The 22,405-nt window shown below is 47.1% G+C and overlaps 1 protein-coding gene across 7 annotated transcripts in view; it reads left to right on the top strand.

Moving 5' to 3' along the window:
* The window catches only part of SZT2 (SZT2 subunit of KICSTOR complex), a 1,033,029-nt gene that overhangs the window by 228,502 nt on the left and 782,122 nt on the right, over window positions 1-22,405 (top strand). For all 7 annotated transcript variants that reach the window (XM_086953216.1, XM_086953214.1, XM_086953218.1 and 4 more), the window contains exons 17-20: window positions 1,581-1,659; window positions 19,743-19,828; window positions 20,727-20,895; window positions 21,332-21,446. In XM_086953216.1, the coding sequence (XP_086809342.1) occupies window positions 1,581-1,659; window positions 19,743-19,828; window positions 20,727-20,895; window positions 21,332-21,446 (449 nt within the window). The remainder of the gene's footprint in view (window positions 1-1,580; window positions 1,660-19,742; window positions 19,829-20,726; window positions 20,896-21,331; window positions 21,447-22,405) is intronic.

The raw sequence follows: 22,405 nt of genomic DNA, 5'->3' as shown, positions 1-22,405 counted from the left end.
GCCAAGCAGACTTTCTCTGGCAGACTATGAATGGCTCCTGCATCAAGAGATGGTCCAAGTAATCTTCATCAAATCTTTTTGTTACTGCTGAGAATGTGTAGTGCTGCACCTGGAGTTTCTGCCTTTAGGCTCCCTGGGAGACTCAATCCGCCTTTAGTGGACTCTTGTCCCAGCTGTGTGTCTTCTACCCCAAATTCTGAAGAAGATCCTGAGCCTTGAATTGGGCCAAGAGAGTGTGATACTCAGACCTCCTGCATCTGTTTGTTTGCCCTTTACTTTGTCTACCACTTTGTGAAAACGTTCTCTCCCTACAAGAGGAAAGAGTTTTGCTCCTGAATTGCTACAATCTGCACCGCGAATTGTGGAGATTGAGTGGAACCTGTTGAGTGGATTTGCTCTGCCTGCAGAAGCAGTGCATGTTATTCTTGCTTCATTTTATCACTCTACTTGCATTTTTTTTGTCCGCCCTCTCCGTTTAGGGAGAAATAAAGGCTTCACTGATTGGACCCGAAAAGTGCCATTCGTTTTGAAATTGAGCTCAATAAGGATCATCAGGTGGATGACTAACTTTTATTGGTTTTGTCGCACCAGAAAAGGTAAGCAGTTCGAAAAGAGACATTGTCCAGATGGATCGTCCTGTGCATAAATACATGCTCTGGTCAGGAAGGAGTCTCCGAAAGATCTTCGGGGTCCATTCTGCCGGAGCCAAGATTGCCGCAACTGCACTGGCAGCTTCCAGGCATCCACATGGGTGTACATGCATACCTTCCATCTGAATTTCTGCCTCGATTCTCAGGTTTGCAGAGAATGCCATTTTTCTTATGCAGTTCTGCAGAACCTTCTGGTGTGAATTCCGCTCTTCGACCCTATGCATTTTGGAAGGTACTGCTTTGGTATCTATTCAGAAGGTGAGGACTCTATGCTTAGACGTATCCTTCAGAAAAATACATTACTTTCCTTCAGCAGCACTCTTTCAGGTGGATATTCACGGCCCTCCATTTTCTGGAGCAGACATTTAGTATTTTAAAAAGATCCCATGCTAGGTTTTGCACACTGTCCGGTTTGTAATCTATTACGGCTGATCCTTGCCTGAGGGTGCAAAATAGTTTATTAAAAAAATTGACGGCAGGGCACCTAGGTTGTTCCTTACATAACTCCATGTTGTCACCTCTCGAAGCTAGTGGTGTCACATGTCTGAGCATGAGAGCAATTGCAGGTAAGGTTCTGGATCCTTTTTGGCACCAAATAATTCAGAAGGTAAGAAATGTGCAGTTAAGTAGAGTATCCACCAGAAAGAGCATCACTGGAAGTAACTTGCTCTTTTGACTGCCAGTGCACCTTCAAGACACTGTTTCCACAAAACATGCATCACAGAGCACCTAGTTACCATAAATTCCTTCAATTGTTTGCAGAGACTTTGTGATCATGGTTTTTCATGGTTGAGTTGTTGTAGCTGTGTGTTTTATGCCATCTCTTGCTTGTGGTTTTACATTGTTGTTTAGCAGCCCAGTAATGCTGTGAACCTGCATTGTTGTGTTAATAGCCCACAAGCAAACACTGCTGTTTTGTCTCCTGTGCAGGATCCGCTTGTCTGAGGGCTTCCACTTTGCCTTCAGTGGAGAAGGGATTGTCAGCATGGTGTTGGAACTTCCTATGCAGGTAGTCTTTATTTCTTAGTCCCTGTTAATGCCTTTTGTCTTTACTGTCTTTCTATGCCCAGCTTCCTGCTCATTACTTTGTTCCATTAGCGCCAAGATGCCCACGGGCCTTTGCTGCGCTTAACAAGTGTTTAAATAAATAAAAATAAAAATAAATAAATCCGCTTGTTTTTTACGCTCCTCTGTTTCAATGCTTCTTGATCCTAATGCTCACCTTTTGTTCTCCATATCTACTGCCTCCACGGCTCCCCATCAGCTTTATTTACTTTTCTTGTGTCTCTTCTTAGTTTTTCTTCTCCTTCGTTTTCTCTCTTTCATTCTTTCCTTCTTTCTTGCTTTTGCTCTCTCTCTCTCTCTCTCTTTCATTCTCTCTTTCTCTCTTCATTTAAGAAGTCCAACACTTTGTGGTGTTGTCCAGGGTGCGCACATTTGTTGTGTTTCTGATTGAGATCAACAATGATCCAATATTGTTAACCTTCGTATAGTGGTTTTGTGATCTTAACAGTTCGTTGGTTGTGAGAGTTTGTTGCCTATTGGTGTCCGTGTAACCCTAGTGCATCTGTTCTTGTTTGAGACTTCTCAGCACAAATTAACATGCTTGATGTTAGAACTCCACCACCAGGCTTCAAGCATGCAGGCAAGGCATGTAGCGAAACCACTGAACAGACATTGACAACCCTCCTCCCTTCATTTGAAGGCAGAAGAGACTCCCTTTTATTTATTTCTTTACCTCATCATTTTTTGGGCTCCGATTTTCCATGACTTGACAGCTACAGCATGACTTGGCAGCTACAGCTACATGTAATTTCGCTCCACATGTTTCAGAGTGGGTATGTTTTTTCACACCTATATTTTCCGGTAATAGGAGAAACATGCCGGACAGAAAATTCACACCAGGCTTTAAATGCTGCAGCAGTCATGCTTCATTACAGTTTTCTTTTTTGGCAAAAAAAGGTCCTATTTCTTCCCTTATTTCCCTACTCTCTGCACTCCACACCTTCACTCTCCACCCCACCCATAGGTCCTCAGACTCACTGAAGTTGGCAAATGTATGCGTTAAAAACCCCATGGAATTGGAAACTGTGTAGTTTTATGTCCAGAAAATGGCTCCAAGGCGGTAATTCCCCATTCGATGGGGATTTAATCTTAATTGCATGATATTGTTGCAGATTTACCTCACAATAATGGTTAAATGACATGTGATGTTACTGTTAACCGAGTACCGTGCACCTTGTAATCAGGTCACTTGAGGGTTTCAGATTCTACCCCACTTCTCTTTTGAAGTCATTGATAGCAAACGTTGACATATAAGGCAAGATGAGAGACACTGTCTATTTTCTTGATCATTTTTAAAGCACTTCAGACAACCTTTACTTTTCAGTACCTCACTTATATGCGTGGGTTCTTTGACAAATAGAATGCCCAATATTACCTTATTAAATCCCTGATATCCATGTAACAATATTATTACGAGTAGTACTCAACACAAATTGAATTGACTTTAGGTAATTAAATATTGTGCTTTTGTTAACCACATCATTGGTACTTACTTGATCAGCCTCTGAGGTGTGAAAGGAGGCGAGGAACCTGCTACTTGAGCTTACTTGTAGTATTCAGAGGTGACGCTCATATTGCAAAGTGAGATGTAAATTGTGAATAAGATGCTATTCCTTCGAATCCTCCTTAACAACTTCACAAAGGGGTTAAATGGGGATCCCGCTCTTTCATCTCCTTAAATCTGTACTGGAGAAGAGTTACATCACTTTAATGGCTGTGGGGATCCCCCTATGTTTGATCTTTGACTATGTTCTGAAGTTCTAGGCCAGGATTTCTCCATATTCCCTACTTAAATCTTTTCTTTGGAAATAGGGTTCAGATGGGGTTTTGCAAATGACTGTTCAATTCTTTACTGAGGAGGTAGGTGTGCATTCCTCCCTATTCTCACGTGATACTGAGAGGGATAGGGTTGGGCGTTTCAACATATCTTGTCCTTTAACCTGTAAGGAGGTGTGATTTAGGGGGGGGCAATATATCCCATCTTAAAACCTATATTTATTGGTTATTTTGTGAATCCTCAGTATGTCATGTTCAAATATGTTGTGTTTGGCAGATCAGGATCCATTTGCATCCACTGCTAAAAATGTATATGCCATGAATAACTGAACTCCCCCCAACCCTCTTTGATGTGTCAGTAATGCTGCGAGAAAGAAGCCATGTGCCTCGGAGGAGGATAGGGTTACACAGCAGGTGATCCGGCAAGGGAGATGATAATAATTTATAAAGTGCGACAAATACTCTGGGGTGTCTAGGCGCTGCCCTTAACACATACGGATCAGACCGCACTAAGCATGAGAATTATGCCTTAAAAAACAAAGTTTTTAATCCCTTTCTAAATTTTAACAGGCTAGTTTCTTTTTTAAGCAAGATTGGCAAAGAGTTCTACAGTTTAGTTGTTGTAGCAGTGCAGCTCTTCCATCCCACCTAGCCCTACTAACTCTAGGAACAATTAGGTTTCCAAGTTCAACCGATCTTGCTGGAATATATGGCTTAAAAAAATTGCCAGCTGTGATGGCCCTAAGTTGTTAAGCGATTTAAAGGCAATGCAGAGTGATTTAAACTGGAACCCCTTGGCGACCGGCAACCATTGTAAACAGAGTAAAGCTGTGGAGACAGAGTCGAATGTAGAGATACCTAGGAGTAATCTTGCTGCTGCATTCTGAGCAGTTTGTAGCGTTTGAATGCTGCGCTTGGGGATACTGGTAAAAAAGGCATTGCAATAGTCCAAGCTTGAAGATATCAGCACTGATACCACAGTTTTCCTTAAATATATAGGTGTTGCGGGAAGAATCTTCCTAAAAATGTTTAGGATAAAAAAGCAAGCTGAGGTGACCTGATTGGTTTGCGCTTCAAAAGACAGTTTAGTATCAAAGATGACTCCTAAGGAATCCACGGCGTGGGCCTTTTCGCCACCACTGACCTGCTGACTGCTGCCTGCAACCTCTGAGCGCTGCTAATCCCCGCCGCCGCAACTCCATCGCGGCCGCTGTGTGGGGTTAGGTGCTGTTGGGACTACATCTCCCAGCACCCCGAGCGCCAGGGGCGCCGCCGGCCAGGACCCACTTCCTGCCTCACGGGGCTAAAAGCTGAGTACTTCATCCGGTGGAGCGGGGGAGGAATCCACGGCGTGGGCCTTTTCGCCACCACTGACCTGCTGACTGCTGCCTGCAACCTCTGAGCGCTGCTAACCCCCGCCGCCGCAACTCCATTGCGGCCGCTGTATGGGGTTAGGTGCTGTTGGGACTACATCTCCCAGCACCCTGAGCGCCAGGGGCGCCGCCGGCCAGGACCCACTTCCTGCCCCAAGGGGCTAAAAGCTGAGTACTTCCTCCCGCGTCGCGGGACGCGCGCGGGTGTCGCCGGGCGGAGCCCGGGCAGAGGGCGGGCCGTCTGTGGCCGTCCTGGGACGACAAGGGACGACAAGGGACGGGACTGGCATCCCCCCCTAAGACGTCGATATGGGTAAGCGCAAGAACTTGTGTAATGGGTCCCTGCACTCTCTGAAGGCAAAGATCCCACGTAAGGCTGACACAATCATTTCATATCTGACATCAGCCGTAGGGGTCATCACTAAAGAGATTGCCCATGCGGAAAAAGAACTGGGAATTACAATCACTGCTCCACAGCTGTCTGACCCTGTACTAATAGAGGATACACAAGACAATGTTTTAACACCACCTGATATACAGCATGACAATCGCCCTGTAACTTTGCCTGAAGGAGACCCAGGAGAAACTTTTAATACAGGGGTGACTGGAAGTGGGCTGGGTATTCCATCGGTACAGGTAGCAACACACGCTCCACCTACCAAACAGGCTAATGGGGCCAAACAACCAAAAAAGTGTACCAAAAAGACTAAACACTTAGCCAATATAGCTGAGTCGATGGAAGAGGACTTGGTAGCCAGACTCAGCAATAGAATTGAAGGGCTTATAAATCTTCACCTGGAACCAATACTCACTAATATAGCCAGGATATTGTTGATGTCCTTAATACATGTGTGTCAGGGCTGTTAAAGAAATGTAACCATATCGAATCTTTTATGCAGGAGCAGCGGGACCTTCTAAAAAGTAAACTAGCAGTGACACTTCAGCCCGAGGGGGGTTCTACTGTAGCCATCGCCAGTGATGCTCCAAGGGAAAATCGCTGTTTATCATCAGGTACAAGGGAGGAAAAAGGGGCAGCACGTTATAAGTCTACAAGGGTACGCCCATCAGATAAAAATGCCATTAAAGACTGATCTATACCCAGCGTAGCTAGTAAGATAGATGCTTTAGCACCCAATACAGCTATAGGGACAACACCGTGTAGTATCAAGTTACACCTCCCGCCCCAAGCCATTCCCCTGGTAGCTATGTTAGTGGGTGTCCCGCCTTTGCAAACTAACGTGAGTGAGAGCCCAAGGGATCTCTTAGAAAGAACTAAAAAATGGTGCCAACAGTATTGCAGCGGGGATGAGGACATCGCACTAGACATAATCACTGCGAGAAGAGTGGGCTGGGTTGGACCTAGGGAGAAAACCTCAAAAGGGGATTGTTTAGTGATTAATTTCAAAACACGTTTTGTGGTGGATCGACTTTTTTGGGATGGGTCTGACTTATTACACCCGGGCATCAGACCTCTCCCCCTTGGCTATTTCTACCCACCCCCTCGCCACAGATTAAGGAGGCCCCAACTACTTGTGGCCCGCCCTGTGAGTGGGGTAAAAGCACCTTAAAACACACACCCCAATGGATACTCAGCCTGATCCAAGAGAGAGGACACTGCTGGGGGAGGGCACCTCCAGTATCTAGACATTTAACCCCCTGGGTTGCACCCTGACCAATCGTTTTACACCACTTTCGAACCTCTCTGAGAACGACTGACTAAACAAGCAGTGCCCACCGATAACTGATCCCGTGACACTGCATCCCGTATGCAAAATGATAAGCTGGAATATAGCTGGTTTAAGGGCCAAAATGGGGGATCAGATATGGAGGGAATATATCTCTGAATTTGACATCATATTCCTACAAGAAACCTGGGACCTCCACAATTCCTTCCTATTGGATGGTTTCTGTCATTTTTACACTCCCACTAGGCAAAGTATTGCAGGTAGAGCGAAGGGTGGACTATTGTCATTGTTCTCTCTGGAGCTCAAAGGCTCTCTTAAGCAGCTAGACACAGGTAGTCAGAACTCGGTAGAACTCTCTGTGTCTGACACAAACAAGTTACTATTTTTAAACTTTTATAATGCTGTGGAAACAGAAAACAACCTTGATCTATTAGACCAATTTGTCTATAGCTATAGCAGGAAGTCATATTCTTTTGAGATTTTGTTTATGGGGTACCTAAATATCCACCCTTGTGTGAACCAATGTGGGAGCAAGGATTACGAGGGGCCACAGTTCACTGCGCCATCCCACTTTGAACACACAAAAGAGGGGGAGAACCTGGAATTATTCCTAGCTAACTGGAACCTCTATGAATCATGTTGTGGGATGGGGGAACTCAGGAACCCCACGTTTAAGGGAAAGGACAGGGGTACAATCATTGATTATGTTTTTGTTACATCTTATTTGTTATGTTCTGTCTTAAAATATTGTGTGGAGGTCTCGACCTTTAGTGACCACAACCCTGTGTTAATGGATTTGGTAACGGGGGGATCTTTGTCTTTTAGAAATTCACAACTTAGAGTACAAAGTGATATTGCCTTAAAAGATCAAGGCAGAAGATTGAAGTGGGCGAAAGTGGTACCTGACACTTTCATGGCGGACTTGTTGGCATCGACAAGGGCAGAAATAACTATATGTTTAGATAATGAGGCAATTGGTTCCGACATTGTAAATGCTTATAATGTTATCTGCTCATATGTAAATGATAATCTAACCATCAAAGGAAAGCCAAAAACTGGGTATGGAGAGAGGTGGTTTGACAAAAGATGCTCAAACGCGCACGCTGCACTTCTCAAAGCCCTTAAAGTTACCCCCAGGGACAAGGGATTAGTAACCAAGCATAGATTGTCATACAAGCTAGCGATAACTGATAGGAAGCGAGAATTAAGGGACGAAGCTTGGCACAAATTTTCACCCGAAGTTTTGAGAGACAGCTGCAAATTCTGGGCTACAGTAAATCAACCTCTCCTTGCAAATACAGACAATGCGTCCCTGGATTGCAATATTACAGATGAGGTCTGGATTGCACATTTTGAAGAGATCTATAGCCTGCCTTCCAAATGCCCAAACGCTGATGCCCATTTACCCAATAACACCTTGCCACTATTGAAATTTGAAACCTCAGAGGTTGCAAAAGCCATTGAGGAAATGTCCAAAAACAAGGCGCCAGGACCGGACGGGGTCCCCGCCGATTTGTTTAAAGGTGCCCCTGGTATGTGGCCAAAGATTTTAGCAAACCTTTTTAACTCCATTAGCCAAGACAGTATTCCTTCATCATGGTTAACCTCAACTATCATCCCGGTCTATAAAAAAGGTTCTAGGCAGGATCCCTCCTGCTATAGACCAGTCTCCTTGATTGACTCTTCTGTAAAGGTCTTAGGTCGGGTGGTCCTGCATAGACTGAGTGAATGGTTGAGGGAGAAAGGGGTCCTGTCTAATGTGCAATATGGTTTTAGGCCAAATAGAGGTACCATTGACCAATGTTTAAACCTGCATCTTTTGGTTAGTAAGTATACGGTGGCCAAGGAGGGTAACCTATATATGGGTTTCATGGACTTATCCTCGGCGTTTGACCTAGTTAATAGGTCAAAGCTTTGGATAAGGCTCCTTGAGTCAGGTCTTGATCCTCCCTTAGTACATTTCTTGGCAAACCTACACACGAATCTCTCCGCAAAAATTAGAGTGAATACTGAGGGGCGATGCACTAGGCCATTTAGATCTGAAAGAGGGTTAAGACAGGGGTGCATTTTGGCACCCCTGTTGTTTACCCTCTACATAAACGCCCTTGAGACAGAGCTGGGGGAGGTTTCCCTGGACATTCCGCGTATAGGGGAACAGGTTATACCAGTTCTCCTATACGCGGATGACGCTGTACTCATGGCTCGTACCAGGGTGGGCCTCCAAAAACTGTTGAATGCCTTTGGTACCTTCATGGGCAACCTTGACCTCAAGGTAAACGCAAAAAAGTCCCAGGTCTTAATTGCAGGGAGGGGTAAAAATAAGGGGAAATCAAAAAGCTTTTATTGTAATAATGAAGTAGTATGTAGGGTCTCCTCGTTTCCTTATCTTGGGGTAGTATTCGACGAAAAGGGCACATGGCGCCCTCAAAACACAAGCCGTAGTGTGGCTTTTAGTAGGAGTGTTTCGGGCCTCATGGGGTTTGCCAAAAAACTGGGAGGTAGACCAGTTGAAGCCATTATTAAGGTTTATAAAGCAAAGTGTTTGGCCGTAGGCTCATATGGATGCCAAATATGGGGCCATACCCCGACTAATAAAATCCAACTGGTGGAAAATAAATTCTTAAGAGGGCTCCTCTCAGTCCCCCAGTCAACCCCCACTTTTACCACACACACTGAAGTGGGGATCGGATACGTCTCAGACCAAATTAAAATAGCACCCCTATTATATTGGTTAAAAATCTGGCTTAACGAGGAAATTACCACACTATTATCAAAGATTGTTTACATCTGGAGATGGTTGCTAATATTGCCTGGTTGACCTATATCAAAAAAGGTTTCCAGAAGATAGGCCGTCCAGCCCTGTTTTACTCCCCGACACAATAACCAAAAAAGATATCGCCCTAACAAAAAACGCTCTAATGGATCTCTTAACACTAGAACGGGAGGAGATCGAGCTGAGAAAACCTCTTGTAAGAGCTAATTATGGGCTGGTTAGCTGCTCAGGCCCTGAACCATACTTATCTGTGGTAAATAACCGGTACCACGATACCTCCTGACAAGATTTCGCCTAAATTTGATTCATTACACCCTGGGCTCTTTCTGTACTTGGTGTACTCCGGATAAAGCAGACCCTTGTTCTTGTGATTATTTTTCATCACAAAACACACTACATTTTGTAATGTTCTGTACATATTATGAACAGTGCAGAAGGAAATATTTGTTACCAGTCTTGAAGAAGGCGGGCTTTGTTCAGGTTAGACCAGCTTTAGTATACTTAATGCAACTGGGTAGCCCTTACATTAGGTTTTCTGTAGCTAGTTTTTTGACGGCAGCCATTCGTGTAAGGAAAAACAATACTAGCTTACCGCAGATTCAAAGTTGCTTTGAGTAATGTACTTTGTAAAATTATGTAATATACTTCTGTACTAAGGTTTGTAGTTTTAAAGGATTTTAAAGGTACCAATTTTATGGTGATATAAAATTTTTTTAAAGTACTATATTTTTAATAATGACAATGAATTGTTTTACCTTTACTGGTTATTTCTGTAAATGTTTTTTGTTTGCTATTTAAAATGATTGTACCATGTCTTTCATGATATTAATTTCTTCGAATAAAGAATTTTTGACTGACTGGACTCCTAAGTTTTTATGTAAAGGACCAAGTTGAAACGGCCACCAGCTGTCTGTCCAGTATGAGTGATTATTCCCCAACATCAGCACCTCACTCTGGGATGAATTTAACTTCAGACAATCATCTGCCATCCAATTGGCTATATGGCTCATACAGTCATGAAAACTAATGGCTGTAAGGCTGGATGGACTGCTCACAGATACAATATTCTGTGGATCGTCTGCATAAGATACAAGAGCAAAACCATGACTTTTTGCTAGTCTGGCAAGGGGTGTAACATAAAGTTCAAAAAGCGTTGGGCTCAGGGAAGAGCCCCGAGGAACTCCACACGGCAGCGAAAAGGAAGGTGAAACATAGTTCCCTAATGCAACTTCTTGAGACCATTCAGACAGGAGAGCCTAACGGGGAGAGCGCCTTATCTCTGATCCCTATGGAAGCTAGACGGACCCACAGCAGCTCATGATTGACCTATCAAAAGCTGCTGATAAGTCTAAAAGGATCAAGGCAGCGTTCCCACCACCGTCTAAGGTCTGCCTGAGCTCCTCAGTAGCTCTGTGCTATGATGAGCATGAAATCCAAATTGGGAGCAATCCAGAATAGCATTATTATTGACAGTTGGATGTAAATGGCTTTCTCGATCACTTTTGTAGGGAAAGGGAGTCTCAATATTGGTCTATAGTTGAGTCTCCTTTGCATCCAGATTCGATTTCTTCAATAACAGAAGTACGGAGGCTTTTTTTCCCCTTCATGGAAAGCGCCCTGTTGTGAACATGGTATTAAAAATCACCGTGAGGGGAATAGCTATGATTTCTGGAGAAATACAGCATTTTGCGGGTAGGGATAGCAAGGAGAGCCTGATTTAATTGCACCAATAATTTTAGAAGTCTGTTCAATAGTCAGGGCAGTGAAAGAAGAAAGGATTGGGGTAGCTGACTCTGGTGAACCTTGCATCTTGTCATGAATTGTGGTTTGTATCTTATTGAGTTGGACAGGGACCTGAGCTAGGCAATTGCCCTGAAGCACAAAAGTGTTAAAAACAGACTTTACCTTGTACTGAAAGGATTCTGCTAAGGAGTTGCAAAACTCCTGACTGATCCTCGATGAACGTGTGACTACATGACTCATTCCCCCACCTCTCCATAAGGCACATGATCTAGTTTTGCAGCGTGAATCTTTCTGGATTCACTATGCTGTGCATTATTCCGCGATCTGGTGGTTGGGTCCGGATTCGTAGTCTTTTTTCTCTTTTTTTTGTTTTGTTTTTTTGTAGCCCAGGTGGGCGTTGACGTCCCACCATTTGGTGCACCTTCGTGACGTCGGCACGCTTCCTGCGGAAGCTCCCACCCTTGGGCACCATCTTCAGATTCTTTTTTCCACCGTTGGGTCTGGATCGTCGCACGAAGCTCCGGAGAAGTTTCAGGAGAAGAGAAGGAAATACACCAAGTTTTTGAGGAAAAAGGACCGAGGGAAGTCGGAGAAGAAGACCTCCTAGAGCCAGAACGAAGGAAGAGGAAAAATCCTCGTGGTACTCGACGGCCAAGGAGAAAGCGCGCGCAGGGGGCCCCCTGAGCGAGCACATGGACAACACCCCATTCAAGTTCTGCCGTAATTGCCACCACAAGTACGCGCAGAAGGACCAGCATCCGGTCTGCAACCTCTGCCTGCCGATCGACCACTCCAGCGAAGATTGCAACGCCTGTTCAGTCTTCACGCCGAAGACTCTGAGAGTTCGAGAGAGACAGAGGGTGGCCCACCACACGATGCAAGGGAAAGGGACCACGCCGAGCCTCTACCAGCTGGGTGCCTCCACCGACGAAGAGGAGAACATCGCCGAGGGACCAGATGACTTCACGGTCGTAGAGACCGATGTGAGACCTTCAAAAAAGGTAGGAGAGTCTACGACCCGAAAACCCAGACAGGGCCGAAAAAGCCTGAGGGAGAACCCCGAAAAGCAGAGGCTAAGTCCTCGAAAGGAGCGCCGGCGACGAAAGTTTCGACGTCCGAAGCCGCATCCTCCGAAAGGCCCAGCGGATCCTTCGAAAAGGACTCCCAGATGGCAAAGACCAGCGAAAAGCAAAGGTCGTCGAAGCAGGCCCTCGAGAAGGGACCCTCGAGCGAGAAGACGCTCAGAACGGCCTCGACGTCGAAGGTACCGTCGAAGAGACCTGCCGAAAAGCTCGACGCCGAGCAAGCGGCAGAGATGGAGAAAAAGAGAAGAAGGCTCGAGGCCGAAATGGAGAGTATGCTCCAGAGGAAGAGAGCCTTCGAGGAAACAATGAAGAACTATACGATTCCCTCGAAGACCCACTCGACTCCCTCGAAGACCGCTGCGACCGCCGAAGAGGTAGAGGTGCAGGAGGACTTCAAAGCCGAGGAGCCGCCGAAAACTCCAAACCCCGCAGATGAGGGAGAAGAGGAGGATTTCTACCGCTCAGAAGGAGATTACCTCCGCGAGAGCTACTACTCAGAATCCTCGGCGTCGCTAGAGGAAGAATGGCAGGATCTCGAGGCCGATAACCCCGAGGAACCTGTGGAGACATACCCTTCGAGGCCTTCGCCGCCAGACGACATCGGGGCTTACTATGAGGTCGTTAAGAAGGCTGCAGCAGTCTACAATGTGAAGTTGGAGGAGGAACAGACAAAAGCTGACTTCCTGCTAGAGACTTTGCTCCCCTCACAGACGAAAAGCAGCTTCCTGCCCATGCTGAAGAGCGTCACGGCCCAAGGGACTGAAGCCTTCAAGGAACCGGCCACATGCAGGTCAGTGACCCCGAGGACGGAGAATAAATACAAGTTCTCCTCCGAGGACCCCCCTTATATCCAGGGCACCGTGGCAGCTGACTCCATAATCGCGGCAACGGCCAGAAGAAGGGCCAACGTGCCTACCACATCTGGGCCACCACCTGATAAGGAAAGCAGGAGGATGGACCTCACTGGAAGGAAAATTGAAAGAAATGCCGCTATGCATTGGAGGATGGCAAACTCCTATGCACTCCTGAATAGACACCAATATCAGCACTGGGATGAGATGAGCCAATTGCTGAAACACATGCCTGAGGAGTACAGGCAGAGGGCAGCCCACCTCGTGGAGGGGGGAAAGGACATAGCAAACGCATGCCTGAAGACAGCCCTAGATGGGGCAGAAACATCTAGCAGGCTGATGGCCATAGGCATCACTGAGAGAAGGCAAGCCTGGCTCAGAATATCAGGCTTCAAGGCAGAAGTGCAAAAAAACATCCTGAACACTTCAACGGGGAGACGTTGTTCGGGGCATCAGTAGATGACAAACTGGCTCAGCTGAAGAAGGACAATGAGACAGCCAAATCGATGGGAGCCCTACAATTCAGGGGGATGCGGAGAGGCACCCCCACAAGGAGACCAAATGGTAGAGGGGGAAACCAGCAATCACATTCGCAACAGTCGCACCACCATGGTCAACAGAGTGACAACCAATGGCACCAGGGTCAACAGAGGCAGAATTAGAACTCCCACAATAGGGGCCAGTCCTTTCGAGGGAGAGGAAACGGACGGGGCCAGAGACGGAGAGGTGGTGATCAACCCCCCCAAAGGTGACTCCGTGAAGAAGGAGGCGCTCACCCACCCAAAGCCTCAGGGGGGAGACCACCAACAGCTAAGGGGAGGCTCACACGGACACGGCTCAAGAGAACACACAACACCAGTAGGGGGAAGGTTGAGATTTTTTCTACACGAATGGAGAAAAATAACCACAGACAAGTGGATACTAAACATTATACAGCACGGATACTGCATAGAGTTGGAAAAATATCCACCAAGCAGAAAGCCAAAGAGAAGGGGTCACAAGGGCAAAGAACTGCAGTTGCTCCAAGAGGAAGCTCAAGAACTGCTCCTCAAAGAGGCCATAGAACAAGTCCCGCACAGAACGGAACAAGGGGGTGTACTCAAACTACTTCCTAGTACCAAAGGCGGACGAAAGCCTAAGACCCATCTTGGGCCTACGCTTCCTGAACACCTACGTAAAAACTCAAAAGTTCAAGATGACTTCCCTGCAAGAGGTCATCCCACAAATAAGGCCCGGGGACTACTTGTCCACGATAGACCTAAAAGACGCATACCTGCACATCCCCATGAACAGGAAACACAAACACATGTTAAGATTCAAGGTGAACAAAGACCACTACCAGTTCACAACCCTGGCTTTCGGGCTCAAGTCAGCGCCAAGGGTCTTTACCAAATGCCTCGCGGTGGTGGCCGCACACCTACGAAGGGAGGGTATACACGTGTACCCCTACCTGGACGTCTGGCTCGTGAAAGCAGGCTCTTACACGAGATGCAAAGCCCACGCAGAACAGGTCACAAGAACGCTCACGAACCTGGGCTTCTCTATCCACTGGAGGAAGTGCTCCATGGACCCAGAACAAGTGAAAATCTTCCTGGGAGCCCTGATCAACACGGTCGAATGCAGAGTGACACCCAGCGAGAAGAGAACACTCAGCCTGCTGAGGGAGAAACGTCACTACCAGAAGGGGCAAGTTCTGACAGTGAGGACGGTGAGCAAGATCTTGGGGATGATGGCGTCATGCATCCACCTGGTCCCCAATGTTCGGCTAAAGATGAGACCACTACAGGAGTGGCTGCAACAGCAATGGTCACAAGCAGAAGGAAGTTGGGAAGATCTAGTGGTTGTTACGCACAATGTGCAGAAGGAGATGAAATGGTGGACGAAGGAGAATACAACGATGGGGAAGCCTCTAACGCCACCGGACCCAACTGTGACCATCACCACAGACGCATCCCAGAAAGGATGGGGCGCACATATGAACAGGCTCAGAGTGAGGGGTCTGTGGAACCCAGGAGATGCGGTCAAGCACATCAACTACAATGAACTGAAAACAGTGTTGCTGGCCCTCAAGGCCTTCCAAAAGCACCTTTACAACAAAAGGGTGATGATACAGACAGACAACACCACAACGATGTTTTACATCAACAAGCAAGGGAGGACACAGTCATTCCCTCTGTCGAGCTTGGCTCAAGAAATATGGAGATGGGCGATCCCACTCAGGATAGACCTGCTTGCCATACACCTGCCAGGGAAGGACAATGTGGAAGCGGATTGGCTCAGCAGGCAAGCATCGGTGTCCCACGAATGGGAACTGAACAACCAAGAGACAGAGAACCTGTTCAGGAGGTGGGGCACACCAACAATAGACCTGTTTGCAACACGCCAGAATGCAAAATGCCAACACTTTGCATCGAGGGAACAGGAACCAATGTCCCATGGGAATCCCCTATGGATAAGCTGGTCAAAGAAATTTGCCTACGCTTTTCCACCGACGCCACTGATCCCCAGAGTCCTGAACAAGTGCAGGTCGAGCAACATGACTCTCATCCTGGTGGCTCCCCAATGGGCGAGGCAGACTTGGTACTCTCAGATTATGGAGATGTCGCAGGGCAGAGCACACAAGTTCCCAAAAAGAAGAGGCCTTCTCTCCATGGAAGGGGGACAAGTTCTACACCCAGAACCAGAAAGCCTCTGCCTGTCAGCGTGGCTCCTGAGGACTTAGAGTTCGCACATCTAAAACTACCAGAGAGCACACTTCGGGTGCTGAGAGAAGCAAGGAGACCCAGCACGCGGAAGTGCTATGGGGAGAAATGGAAGAGGTTCACGCAGTGGTGCCATAGGAAAAACCTGGAGAGAAAACTGACTAGAGAGTCTACAGTACTCAGATACCTCACGCACCTGATCAAAGCCATACTAAGCTCGTCCTCGCTGAGGGTTCACCTGGCAGCGATTGTGGCATACACAAGAGGCGAAACAGGGAGAAGTTTCTTCACTTCCAGAGTAGTGAAAAGGTTCTTGGAAGGAGCGAAGAGAATAGCGCCACCCAAGAGGATGCCGCCGCCGGCATGGAACTTGAACGTGGTACTGACGGAACTCATGAAGCCACCGTTCGAACCCATCCATAAAGCGTCACTACAAATGCTGACAATGAAGACAGCCTTTCTAGTAGCAATAACATCGCTACGCAGAGTGAGCGAGCTACAAGCTTTGACGCTGCAAGAACCGTACATACAAATACACAGTGACAGGGTCGTGATGAGGACAGACCCGCATTTCATGCCCAAGGTAGTATCTAAATTCCACATGACCAAAGTATCCAGATTCCTAGCTTCTTCCAGAAGCCCATGTCAAACGCGGAGAGGGCGCTCCACACTCTGGATGCAAGGCGGGCAGTAATGCACTATATAGAAAGGACGAAAGAACACAGGAAGACAAAACAATTCTTTGTGTCCTTTGCAAGGAGTCTCCTGGGTAGACCAGTGACTAAGAACACCATAGCAAGATGGATTGCCAAAACAATACAGCTCTGCCACATGCAAGCTGGTGAAGAGCTCACGGAGGGGCCACGAGCCCACTCAACCAGAAAGAAAGGGGCTACGATCGCCTTCCTGGCAAACACGCCCATCCAAGACATATGCCTGGCGGCAACATGGGCTTCAGTGCACACTTTCACTAAACACTATTGCGTAGATGTGCAGATGAACAAGGAAGCACAAGTGGGCCAAAGAGTGCTTCAACATATCTTTAACAACCAACGCTCATCTTCCACCCAGCCGCCACATGAGTGACAAAACCGCTACGAAATCTATGCACAGCATAGTGAATCCAGAAAGATTCACGCTGCAAAACGAATAGTTTCTTACCTGTCGGTGTAGTTTTGCAGCTTGAAGATCTTTCTGGATTCACTAGCGAACCCACCCACCTCCGCCAGAAAGATGAGGCTGGAGAAGGTGGAAGGACATGGAGCAAGATAGGAACGTTTAACAAAGACATATATACGTGAAGAAGTTTACGTTGAAGGAAAGTTTAATACACATAGCCATGGATTCACCACAAAGGAGAAAAGAAAAAAGAATCCGAAGATGGCGCCCAAGGGTGGGAGCTTCCGCAGGAAGCGTGCCGACGTCACGAAGGTGCACCAAATGGTGGGACGTCGACGCCCACCTGGGCTACAAAAAAAAAAGAGAAAAAAGACTACGAATCCGGACCCAACCACCAGATCGCGGAATAATGCACAGCATAGTGAATCCAGAAAGATCTTCAAGTTGCAAAACTACACCGACAGGTAAGAAACTATTCGTTATACAGGATGGTTTCCTCCTGGCACAGAAGGACCTGGATTGGACCAAGTGATTGATTAAAACCGGACAACTAGCACCATAACAGGGCTATCAATGTCTTACTTTTTCTATTTATAACCATCCCTCCACCTTGAAGAAAACAGAATCCTGGACCCTTCCCAGTCAGGGTTCCGCAGCAACGAGACTGCCCTCATCGCCGCCACCGATGACATCTTGACCCTGCTGGACAGCGGCAAGACCGCAGCACTCATCCTCCTAGACCTCTCTGTCGCCTTCGACACAGCCTGCCACCGCACACTACGCACACGCCTCCACGAAGCAGGGATCCGAGACAAGGCTCTGGATTGGACTACCTCCTTCCTCTCCGGCAGAACTCAGACTGTCTGCCTCCCCCAGTCCATTCCAAAGCCTCTGAGATCATCTGCGGCGCACCCCAGGGATCCTCCCTCAGCCCAACGCTGTTCAACATTTACATGGCCCTCTCGCACAAGTAGCTTGACAGCACAACCTCAACATAATCTCCTACGCCGATGACACTCAGCTGATCCTCTACCTCACCAAGGACCCCATCACAGCCAAAGCCAACCTCCACGAAGGAATGAAGGCCGTCGCCGACTGGATGAAGACCAGCCGTCTGAAGCTGAACTCGGAGAAGACGGAGGTCCTCATCCTTGGCTACAACCCTTCAGCCTGGGACGACTCCTAGTGGCCGCTGGCACTGGGGGCAGCCCCAACACCCACCGACCACGAACGCATCCTGGGAATCATCCTCGACTCAACGCTCTCAATGAACAAGTAAGTCAACGCAGTCTCCTCCTCCTGCTTCAACACCCTCCACATGCTCCGCAAGATCTACACATGGATCCTGACAGATACAAGAAAGACAGTCACCCAGGCCCTCGTCAGCAGCAGACTCGACTACGGAAACGCCCTCCATGCAGGAGCCCCAACCAAGCACATCAAACAACTACAACGCATCGAAAATGCCTCGGCCCGACTGATCCTCGACGTACCACGCCACGGCCACGTCACCCCTCACCTGAGAAACCTGCACTGGCTCTCCATCAACAAGAGGATATCCTTCAAGCTCCTCACCCACGCACACAAGGCACTCCACAAGACTGTCCCCGGCCTGTCTCAACAGACGGCTCTCCTTCTACATCCCCAATCGCCATATACGCTCCGCCGCCCTCTCACTCGCCACCGTCCCGCACATCCGAAGAACAACCACCGGTGGGAGACCCTTCTCCCACCTCGTCGCAAAGACATGGAACACCCTCCCACTGAGCCTACGACAGACCCAAGACCTGCTGACCTTCAGGTGGATACTCAAGACCTGGCTGTTCGATCAGTAGCGGGCCCCCCCAGCACCTTGAGACCCTTGCGGGTATGTAGTGCGCTTTACAAATGATTGATTGATTGATTGGAAGACCCAGTGCAATAGTTCTCCCATATAGGTGGTACAGCAGAGGCACTCCCTTCATCACCCACTGCACTCATGTCTTCGCCCACATCATGCAACCACTCAGTGAGGTTCAGCAGGTGAGCTGCTCTGTAATAAGTGTCCATGTCCACCATTGCTAGGCATTCGGCTACCCAGCTGGGAACCCAATGATGAAGCATGGCACCAACCAGGTAGGTGTGTGAGGGTTCTTTTAAAAAAAACCTTGTGGTGCCAGGCACTATGGAGTTGACTTATCCACTCTCTAGTGGATCGTCTTAGTTGATTATTTCATTACTACATTGGGATGAGGACGGCCTACATACTGTCCTGACTCTCTCTCTTGTTTATAGAAGCACTGTTGCTATGCCGTCATCATAGCTGGATTTGTAACATTTAATCGGAGCAATTCCATCCATGCGCCTCTGCCAGAGAAAGCCTCTCAGTATTTTCGTTAGTCTAATGCAGAAGTTCTTTTTGAGTATCAATGGGTAGTTTTGTGGCTGATAGAGGGCCCGGGCAGTGATACCATTTTAACGATAGCTGAAGTCCAGGGACCCTAGCAGTAGTTTATAGATAGTCTGGTGCCAGGGGAAATTAAAAAGGTGAGTCATTTGCAGTTGGAGCATTCATCATAAAGAGCTTTACCGACGGCAAGTCACATTCAGTGGGCTGTGAGCCACTCCATTTCTTACTTGTTCTTACTTGCTTTTTCTCTACTGCTCTTTGCCTGTCCCCGAATTAATCTTTTCTCTTGCTATGACTTTGTTTTCACTTTCTGAATGTCACATTGGAGGTGAAGGATTCCTTAATGAGGTTCTGTTGTACATATAACCTTCCTTTCAAATTGTTCTTTACCCTCCATCTGCACGTGTGTAAAGCTCTCTGTTGCCTTTTGCTCTTTCTTTTCAATGCATATATTCGTCGTCCCTATCCGCCTACATTCGCCATTCATCTGGAAACCACTGCACCTAACCCTGCTTATATTTTTAATTTCAGAGTGACTCACTCAATGAGACCGAGAAATACAGCTGCATCGTACAGTACATTCTCTTTCCGCCACATGCCACTTCTACAAAAGACAGGTAACTAACACCGCCATACCTCATTGAAGGTTTCAGACCCCCTCTTACCCAAAATACGTAGCTAATGGTAGGTTTGGAAACCGTTGCTCTGCTTAGAAACATGGAATATAAGATTTTGAGGGACCAAAGCTTTTACGGTACCCAATGGCAGGAAATGTCCACATCTGTTCAGGACAGGGAACCCTCACTTGCTAAAGTGCAACTTATATGCAACTCATTGAAGGTGTAAAACCTCTATGCAGCCTAGAAGATTGCAGTGCATACTATGGGAAGATCAAAGGTATTACCTTGTCCAGTGACATGTAATATACATCTCACTTAAGGATGCAAAACTGCCTAGCTACGGGTTATAAATACTTTACTTGGGGACAAGTAAAATGCACCCTGCCTAAAGACGAGTAATAGAATCTTCACTGAAAGGATAGAAAGCCTCAGTCTGCCTGAGGACGGGTGATGTGTCCCTGGAGGACCAGAATCCTGCACGTTTCCCCACATCTTTGAGGAGACCGCCTCATACACCACCAGCGAAAGAGGATGAACAACTCTTAGAAGGATCTATAGAAACTACCAGCGGTTTTGCTGCAAGCCAAGGTTACCAATGGAGGACAGTGGCCAGTGTAGACATGCCACAATCCTCCCTCCATTTAAGACCCAGACAAAGGGGTGGGATAGGTGTTTCCCATCACAATGCCAAGATCTTTGCAACTTGCCTCCCTTGAGGTCAGAGACACTCCATTACTGTATGCTTAGAGGCTTCACTGAAAACCAAATGTAATGAGAGTTTTTGTAAAGCCTGATGCAGCGTACAAATGAGTCTGAAACTTTTTAAGGCCTTGAACAATAGTAGATAGTGGTTCTAAGGAAACTGTGAATCAAATTGAGAAATTGTTCCCTTCAGCTTTTCAACAGATGATGACAATGACACAGAGGTGGAGGCCATCGAAGTGGACTCTGAACTGAACCTGGTTACTGAATGCTGGGTGGAACCACAGAGTGGGCATGTGGTCAGTACATCTGGATGCTGGACGCACCTTCAAGGCCTGACTTACACAGAGATCCCCAAAGCGGTGAGCGGTGGAAGGGCAGCTGTCCGTTATGAACATCTTCCTAGCATTTCTGTTTTCCTTTCATACATTTCACGCCACTCCCATCCTTTTGCTTGCCCCCCTCCCACTCTGTATTTCCTCCTTAAATGTGTCCCCCCATTACAAAATGTCAGTGTTGCTATATTCTGACCAGGGTGACCATTTCCAACTCCTTTACACTTATTTCTAAGCTGCTCTCTGGGTTTTCAGCTTCTCCTATCACTGGATGGCACTATATTTTGATGTAGTTATCTCTTCCAACTTTCCATCCTTTCTTTAAGTGCAACACCCTCTTTGCTCTGCCCAATCTGTTTCAATTATGTTTCCAATTGCAGCCCCCTCATCTATTTTGACTTTATTTTGCACTCTTCCATCTTTCTGTATCTTCACATTGTTGACTTTCCTCCCCTCTTTCCAGCTTTATCCCCGGGATCTGAGCTGCATAAGTACCATGCTCACCTTTGAGTATATTAGTCAACTCTGCCAGAACAAGGACCGAGGCTCTCCTGCCTTTGTAACTGCAGGTGGTGAAGGTGAGTTATTTTGTCTGTCTACTTGATCCAATATTCCTATGCAAAGCTTTAGGCCTCTGTCTGGCTGCATTATGAAAAAACAGGGTTAGACCCCATAAAGTCAAGGGGGACCTGGGTAACAATTAGAATGAAAGGAAGGGGTCCTCAGACTTAAAACAAAGAAATTAATAAGTTCATTTCATTGTATTGAATTAATTCAAAGAACAAATTTATTGGATGCAAAGAGAGTTTAATTCAACATTGCATATATATCCTATTCAAATAGGTTTGAATTCATATTACAATTGACAAATTTCTTAGCAAGTGTATACCCACATTCACAACAGGGAGGGGTGAAGTGACCAAGATGATCCTACAGCTTTCTTGGATGTCAGCTCCAAAGAATGATGACGGTTACTTTCTCTCTTCAGCTGACGCCTACAAGACTAGCCCTTCCTGGTTGGTTTGGAATGGGCGGGGCCTCATGTCATACTCGCATCTTATAGCTTGGATTATATGATCAATTCCCAGATGTCTCATAATACATCCACACAGAAGCTGTCCTTTATAGAGGCGATACAGGATCCAAATCACATGAAGCAGTTCCTTCCTCCCAGCCAGGAACCCGCCCTCTCCCTCCGCAGTTCCGCTGTTGAGCTGCCGCCGACCCCGCGTTTCCTCCGCCTGTGGGGGTTCGAGACCACTGCCTACCTCACTGCTTGTGCCCGTTTTGTGTACAAGAACTGTCCGCGTCCTGGTATTGTGCTGTCATTGTCCTGGTATTTGTGCATTTAATTTTTGTAATTATCCATTTGTGCTTTACATTTTTGTAATTGTCCCGGGACTGTACCTTCATTTTTAGGTCTCGCTGGGCCAGCGCATGCGCTGCTCTGCAAGACATTTAGTGTGTGGCTCCAGAAAATGCTACCACACGCTTTTGCTTGTGGCGGCCTAGAGCTTGCGGTTACGCGCACAAGTAC

The sequence above is a fragment of the Lissotriton vulgaris genome, chromosome 1_2, assembly GCF_964263255.1.
Source record: "Lissotriton vulgaris chromosome 1_2, aLisVul1.2, whole genome shotgun sequence".
Taxonomy (NCBI): Eukaryota; Metazoa; Chordata; class Amphibia; order Caudata; family Salamandridae; genus Lissotriton; species Lissotriton vulgaris.
This window is presented reverse-complemented; position numbering and strand designations above follow the sequence as displayed.